At 46.1% G+C, this 8103-nt stretch overlaps 1 protein-coding gene across 1 annotated transcript; it reads left to right on the top strand.

The window, feature by feature from the left end:
• Positions 1-698: 698 nt before the first annotated feature.
• Positions 699-7766, top strand: LOC308159308 (digestive cysteine proteinase 2). The gene is made up of 11 exons (XM_080533073.1): positions 699-820; positions 1832-1891; positions 2043-2135; positions 3699-3871; positions 4029-4290; positions 4439-4634; positions 4890-5083; positions 5232-5323; positions 6146-6307; positions 6475-6664; positions 7118-7766. Exons 1-11 carry the CDS (start codon positions 772-774, stop codon positions 7303-7305), a joined length of 1659 nt encoding a protein of 552 aa, XP_080389199.1. The 5' UTR covers positions 699-771; the 3' UTR covers positions 7306-7766.
• The last annotated feature ends 337 nt before the right edge of the window (positions 7767-8103 follow it).

Genomic DNA, 8103 nt, shown 5'->3' with positions numbered 1-8103 from the left:
CAAAGATAATCTGGACGATTTTGGCCCGATTTGGGTTCCGACCAAGGACAGCAAACACCCGATTATCGGATTGAGTCGTACTTTAATTGAATCCTCTGAATAGCCAAATGAGCTTGTGGACCACGCAATCAAAACCGCCCCCTAAATACATATACTTGCATTAGAGTGTGTGGTGTATTGTTGGATGTAGTTCCATCATTCACTTGTGATATGGTGAGGTGCTGCCCTCTAGTGGTGAGTTAATCCATGTCTAACACATAACCTCTGGTAAACGTCACATCATCCAACATTCAGCACAAACACAAGAGCAGCCACAAATATAGGCCTAAATAAATGTCATTTTATAAATAATTGTATCTGTAACTAACAACTGATGGAGATATTTTCCTAACAATGGGTCCTAACAATAAACTTTGAAACTGGTCCTAACCACTAATAATATAGGCTTTAGGTCCGGGTATTGTAATCTGGTCCTAGATATCGAAATGTATGCCTAGAACGGCCTATTTCCCCGGAATCATCATATGACACAAATCACATGATCCACAAGCCCACAGCACTGGGCTCTGCCATCTGATTGGAGCGTTTCTAACCAGGGCTTCATTTTGATTGGTTAAACAGAGATGTCAATTATTGACAGCGTGAAGCAATAAATGCCGAACGCTGGCAGTCTCTCCTCGTTATCGAGTTGCGCTGATTTTGTATCGAGTATGGTTTTGTCATTTTCACCCTCTGTCATCAAAACAAGGTAAATCATACGAACAGGCAACGATGTGGCGTTGGAACGTCATCCCTGTGTTGTTGTGTTGGTCTATAGCAGGTAAGAGACACTCTTATTCGATCTATTTAACAATGAATGTAATAACATTTATGATAAGATATACAAGCCAAGGTACACAATCGTGGTTTCCTGACTTCACACTAAATCCCAAATCTGCCATTTGAGTTGTGCTGTTGATACAGTGGAATGAACTGGCATTTATGATCAAGTTAATTGTAGACGGAGGACACATCTTGTGACAAGCCGACCAGCTCGTTCTCTGGACACTGGTGGTCTGTGTTGACTTGCAGGAGTGACCATGCACACGTGTGCAGCGTAAACAGTGACTTGCCGTCTGCCGTCGGACCTTTGGCAAACGTTGCTTCTGTGCGAATGATAGCCCTGGGTGACTAGTCAGCAGGACTTTTACTATAGGTTAAGCATAGATGTCTTGAGACTGAAATCACATCACTTCATGAGGCTGATGTCACAGAAAGGGACCGGACCTTAGGTGTCCCACATTACCCAATGTCCCAGAGTACCCGAATTCATCCTACTACTATTTGGATGACACAAGATCCAAATGTAAAAAGTTGTAAGCCTACATCTAGTGACACGGCATCAGCATGTTACTTTTCCAATGGTTTCTGACTAGATCAGTGGTTCTCAAACCTCTCCTCGGGGACTACCAGCCGTTCCACATATCTGATCTGTTCCACCACCAGCACACCTGATTCAACTAATCAAGTGCAAAGCAATTATGGTTTGTAGTTGATTAGTTGAATCAGGTGTGCTGGTGGTGGAACAGATCAAACATGTGGAACGGCTGGTGGTCCCCGAGGAGAGGTTTGAGAACCACTGGACTAGATTGATAGTCTGTGAAACTATCATTTTAGCACTTCACTGGAGATGTGTGGCCCACTTTGTAGGTTTCATGTGGGATAGCCTGCACCTGCTGTGCCAGTGTCAATATGGCATAGCCCCATGTTTTACTAATACATGGAAGGGACATTGACCTTGAAAAGGGTTAGTTTAGTTACAAAAGAACTCTCTCTCCCCCCTCCTCCACAGCCACAGAGGGAAAAGCACTCCCTTCTGTTCCAGACTTTGGAAAGGCATACCATGTAAAAGGTGAGTTGCATAGATCTATTATTCAAACGTATATAGACCTATCATTCAAACTCAAAGGTCTGTCTGTCTTTTTACAGTACATTTTGTTGTGTGTGTGTGTGTGTGTGTGTGTGTGTGTGTGTGTGTGTGTGTGTGTGTGTGTGTGTTACAGGTGTGATCTCCCTACCTTATGCTGAGATTAAGGAGCCATTTGAGGCCTGGTTTGACCTGAAGGCGAAGACCAGTCGCATCGACTATTACCATGGTAACACACCCTAACCCTTGACCTCTAACCCTGATACTGTGGTTTTGTCACTGAGTCACAGATATGAAATAAGAGAAGCATTTGTGCTGACCTAAGTCACTAGACTGAAACATCAGCTCTTCAATACAGAAGTGAAACTAGACAGCTAGTCAAGAGAGAAAGAGAATCACGTTACAGTCCTTGACTCCTCTTCAAGAAACTTCAACTAGATGTACAAGTGCTTTTCAGAATGTCTCTGTTTTCTTAAGAGCCCAAACTCACTCAGACAGAAACACACAGGGTCAAAGAGATTGTGAAGTGGCTCCTTGACATTAGAGATGCATTGATGACATTGTATATTAAGTATTCAAATGAAATTAGGAGATGAGAAAGTATCATGAATTGACAACCATCTGTTTTATTGAATTCACAACCACCTGTAGCTTACTTTAGGAAAAACAAATAAAATGTGAAAATAAAAATCATAATAAATAAAATGTACACTGTCACATCAAATGTGCAACATTCCACTCGAATGAGAGGAACTAGGGGCTCTTAGAGAACTTGGAGCTTATACTGTAGCTTTCCTGAGGAACAATAAACATACCCAAACTAAACTGCAACATAAACAGGCTATAGCCAAATATAAAATACTGTTTCAAGTCAGTCAGTTTCAAGTCATATTTAGGAGGAGATAAGACAGCAAGTCAGCAATAATCAATAAAACAAAAAAACAAAACATTGCACCTAAGGAGATTTCAGACTCAAACCTTACTTCTTAAGCAGCATCATTGGCAGATTAGCCTTGAGAAATACAAGCATCTCAGCGTCTTTGGCACTCAGCCTGTTCCTCTTATCATCTAAAATATGTCCTGCTATGCTGAAAAGTCGCTCACTATCTACACTTGTGCAAGGTGCACAGAGGAAGACCTCAAACTCGCGCGCTAATAGTTGTTGTTGCTATGGGCCTTAGCCTAGCTTAGTGACTTCCTGCTCACGGGGTCACATGACGTCGCTGAACACTACCTACACTACGCTCGTGAAGTCGCGCTGGAACTCTGACCAGCACTCATGGAACGCCTCTCGTCCAATCAAAGCACTCGGTCCCTTTATGACGTCGAGCCCAGTGTGCGGTTCGGCGCTCTCGGAGCGAATCGACGAACGCAGCAAATGCCGTATGATATTCGTGGTATTGAAAGACCTTGCGTGCGTTCCTCCGCGAGGAATTTCTTTTGAGCAGACATTACAAACTGCATATTTGTTGTCTCTTTCCGACACTGTGTAATATTGCCAGACTGGCGACGCCATTTCTCTATGTAAACTGATCGGCCGTGTTTGATCGGCCGTTTTGAGAACTCCGATCAAAACCGATCAAGGCCATATCGGCCGATACCGATCGGCGCCGATCAGATCGGAGCATCTCTACTTGACATGTAGTGGAATGTTATGCCACCGTAAAACCTGAGTCTGACGCTGGAAATTCAGGACAGGTGGATTATCTTTCACTTTTCCTTGGTGGGTGTGTGTGCGTGTGTGCGTGTGTGCGTGTGTGTGTGTGTGTGTGTGTGTGTGTGTGTCACACAGGCCAGGTGTCGACGTACCAGCTAGGGACGGTGCTACCCTGGGGCACATCCTATAAGATCACTCCTGAGACCACGGAAGAGCAACTAAATGTGATGAAGTGTTTCCAGGTCAACGGAACCAAGGAGGAAACAGTCACGCCTCAGGCATCGTTGCCTGACCTCCAGGGATTCCAGGTGGGGGCGGGGTGTGTGTGTGTGTTTGGTATCTATATAGTTTCAAAAGACTACTCCCTGTACTATTCAATGCAGACAATTGGCAAAAACAATTGAAAACATGTAACAAATGTTTGGGATTAATAAAGTGTGTGTGTGTGGGGGGGTGTCTGTGTAGTTTATCAGGATGGAGTACTTCGGAGGTTCGCTGTGCGAGGTTTGGCAGAATGTGACGACTATCGGCCACAAGAAGAACACCTACACGCTGTGGGTAACGCGGCCAGAGGGCGGAGTCGGTGTGCGTGCTGAGCCGGCTACGCCCCTGCACTACCAGATGATGGGTTACAACACTCTCCTGGGATCTCACTATGATAAATACCTGGTGGACTACAAAGGGTTTAGTACACACGTGGACCCCAAAGTCTTCTTGCTGCCGGAAGGTGTGTACCACATCGAGACATGCTTATACACAGAGAAGCATGACCAAGCTCACTCTCAAACACACCAAGCCACTTGCTCACTTTAAACACACCATCTTTCTGCTATACCATCTCAATCATGTCCCCCCCCCCCCCCCCTCTACTGTAGGGATGAGCTGTGGAGCATTCCCTGGTCCAGGGGTGGAGCACCACATGTTGGCCAATCCAATGAAAGATCTGATCCACACCACCTCTGTCGGCCACGCTCGGCGGCTGTTCGGCCACTTCAAAGAGAAGTTTCAGCGTCGCTATGGTGACGAGAGGGAGCATGAGAAGAGGGAGCACGCGTTTGTTCATAACGCCCGGTGAGCGAGGGGATGGGGCGCATCGCAATAGTCTGAAGTGACTAGATTATTCTGTTAGATTAGGAAAATGCCTACATGGAATCTGTCCCACTGTTCTGTGGTGAACGATTAAGGGCTGGTTTCACGGACAGATTAAGACTAATCCTAGACTAAAAAGGCTTAAGCCTTGTCTGCGAAACCGGCCCTAAGAGGGTTTCAGGTTTTTGCATAATTAGTTCTGATCTTCCTCTCTCTTTCTTTCGCCCTACCTCTCAGGTATGTCCACTCTATGAACAGAGCAGGTCTGTCATTCTCTCTGGCAGTCAACTCTCTGTCTGACCGCTTAGTGTCTGAGTTGGCTTCTATGAGGGGCCGGCGACACGGCAAGACCCCCAACAGAGGTTTGCCTTTCCCCACGCGGCTCTACGAAGGACTGCTGGTCCCAGACTCACTGGACTGGAGGCTTTACGGTGTGTGTGTGTGTGTGTGTGTGTGGTGTCTCTGGATTGTGCAGGGGACTATTAAAACAGTGTTTTTCCTCTTAAAATATTTACGTGACATTTCACAAGTGATCTGGAAGTGAGTTTTAGAAACCTGTGTGTGTGCGTGTGCGTGTAGGTGCTGTGACTCCAGTAAAGGACCAGGCCATCTGTGGGTCCTGTTGGAGCTATGCCACCACTGGAGCATTAGAGGGCGCTCTCTTCCTCAAGGTGAGAGCACACACTACCACTATTAGCCATATACTATTAACATCACACTCTCCACCCTGCACACTCTGGCTCTGTTCCCCAGTAGATCTGCCATGTGGCTGTTCAGTACCCAGGGAAGGCACGGTACGGATTTATGTCGCAAACTCATTGAGTGGCTTTAAAATATAGGAACCTAACCAATCTCTCAGATCTGCGTTTGTTTTTCTTTTCAAAGGGGACTTAGTAATGATGCCTAATGAAAGGTGAATGGTCTCTCTTTGTATCCCATAATACTAGAGGCATCGCATAAGTTGCCTAGCAACCCTCCTTCTCTGTCTCTACTTTTCTATCTCTTTCCCTTTTGTCAATTATCTTTCCTTATTCCTCATCCCCCTCTCCTTTGTATCTTGCTCTAGCACCGTAGTCGCCTCTGGTGGTTCTATTACCTCTACCTGTGTGTTTAACCACAGTTGCACTCCCCATTATGTTTAGCGTTCTGCAGATTTCTGTACGGTTTGACACCACGCTTTGGAATGTTGGCTCGCTGTGTGTGACCAGCAGAACAATATTCCAGATAATGAATGACCCAAAAACTTTTTATTTTTTAAGTGAGAAGTTGTGGCTTGTCAAAAGCTGCAAAAGACAGGACATTCAGAATGAGCACCACCCCCCATAACTTCATCTACGCACTCGCAAGGTTTTCTAGCACACAGCTTTGATACCTGGTATAGTTCTGTATGCTGATCTGCTGTACTTCAAACAACATGTACTCACCACTGGGCAGGTTGCTTAGGCTTGGTAAAGAATAGTGTGTCTGTCTCTCTCTCTCTCTCTCTCTGTCAGTCTGGGTCTCTGCAGGTCCTGTCCCAGCAGATGTTAGTGGACTGTACCTGGGGCTTTGGGAACAACGGCTGTGACGGGGGTGAGGAATGGAGGGCGTATGAGTGGATCATCAGACATGGAGGCATCGCTACCACAGAGACATATGGAGCCTATATGGGCATGGTGAGAGATGTGTGTGTGTGTGTGCGCGCACACTGTACTTTACACGCATTGAGATACACAAACTGTACTGTACACAGACGTAGAGAACAGACACAGAGACTGCTCTGAATATACTGTGTGTGTGTGTGTGTGTGTGTGTGTGTCCGTCCGTGTGTGTCCTCCTCCAGAATGGCCTGTGCCACTTCAATGCTTCAGAGCTGACTGCCCGTGTTCAGAGCTACACCAACGTCACGTCAGGCAGTGAAGAGGCCCTCAAGGTGGCCCTGTTTAAACACGGCCCAGTGGCCATCAGCATCGACGCCGCACACCGCTCATTCGTCTTCTACAGCCACGGCGTCTACTACGAACCTGCTTGCGGTGAGTTTAACAACCCACATACAGTCACTGTGTCTCCTATGAACCTGCTTTCCGTGAGTTACATTTACATTTTTAACAAAAACCTTTTATCCAAAGCGACGTACAATTAGAGATTACAGGGACAGTCTCAGGGAGACTAAGTGCCTTACTCAAGGGCACACTAGCGGTGGTGTTCCCAGGTGGGAGTTGAACTGTCTAACCAGTAGTGAGTTGAACTGTTCACCAGTCCAACTCACTATGCACTAGGCCACCACTATTCACCACTGAGTTTAACAACACACAGCGGTCAATGACATTCTAGAGCCACAGTCTCCCCCACAGCCCTAACTGTAGCACTATAGACACATACACCATACGCAAGCATTCTCTCTCACACACACATGTTAAAAATACACACACGCCATACACAAGCTCCCTCACACGCGTTAAAACACAGTTTTTGTCGTTTTCTAGGTAACACCACTGAGTCTCTGGACCATGCGGTGCTTGCAGTGGGCTACGGTGTCCTACAGGGAGATCCTTACTGGCTGGTGAAGAACTCCTGGTCCACCTACTGGGGCAACGACGGATACATCCTCATGTCTATGAAAGATAACAACTGTGGCGTTACGACTGACGCTACATATGTTACAATGGCGTAGACTCTGTCTCACACACACACACGTAAATGTACAGCTACATGCAATTGAGTCACCATTGCTTCATCACACTAGCATGGATTTGTGTACACACACACACACACACAAACATAATGTGAAGTATCACTGATGCCACAGAGAGTGTGGAAAGAGAAGGGGAGTGAAAGATGTCGTTTTAAGGAGGGTGGGGTAGTCACTGTGAGCGTCTAATGGAGGGTGGTGGTTTGTGGGGCACTCAGGGTAAGTGATGCGTGTGTGTGTGTGCGTGTGTGTGGTTTGTTCAGGAAGTTGTTTATGGATGTTTATTGCTGGTAGCACAACTGAACAGTGCCTTCATTCTCCCATGGTTTATAAAACAGCCTTGTGTGACACATACAGTACACACATGATTGTGCTCTAGAATCATGTGATACACACACACATATGCTGTTGTTGTGTTATGGTCTGGAATCATCTCAATAAAAGTGGAGTGTTTTTCTACCTGATGCTCTGTGTGTTTCTGTGCCATCAACAGCATCGTCATGACGTCATACACAGTGCTGTGGGCAGCAGTACAGCAACACAGGGTTCCCTAGGCGATGCAGAGGCCACCCTACCTACGAAAACACAGATAAAGGCACGCACACACAAACACTCAGGTTAATCTGAGGTAAGGGAACAGGAAGGAAGGGAGGTATCCAAACAGTTTCACTCAACGGGGAGGAATAACATTGGGTTGCTATCATGACATCAAATCAATAGCTTCTGTACAGAGAGATTTAGTCAACCAACACATTGCGAGCCATGCGGTACTTGAGTTCC

This window comes from Nansenia antarctica (assembly GCF_963989245.1).
Source record: "Nansenia antarctica genome assembly, chromosome: 5".
NCBI lineage: Eukaryota > Metazoa > Chordata > Actinopteri > Argentiniformes > Microstomatidae > Nansenia > Nansenia antarctica.
The sequence above is the reverse complement of the archived record's forward strand: the minus strand, read 5'-3'. Positions and strand labels throughout refer to the sequence as shown.

What these genes read in the sequence shown, in the direction of transcription:
- LOC308159308 (XM_080533073.1), top strand. Translation starts at nt 772, where the DNA reads ATGTGGCGTTGGAACGTCATCCCTGTGTTGTTGTGTTGGTCTATAGCA. An exon ending in AGTCTTCTTGCTGCCGGAAG is followed by an intron (nt 4,291 to 4,438) that starts GTGTGTACCACA and finishes CCTCTACTGTAG; the next exon opens with GGATGAGCTGTGGAGCATTC. An exon ending in CTACTACGAACCTGCTTGCG is followed by an intron (nt 6,665 to 7,117) that starts GTGAGTTTAACA and finishes GTCGTTTTCTAG; the next exon opens with GTAACACCACTGAGTCTCTG.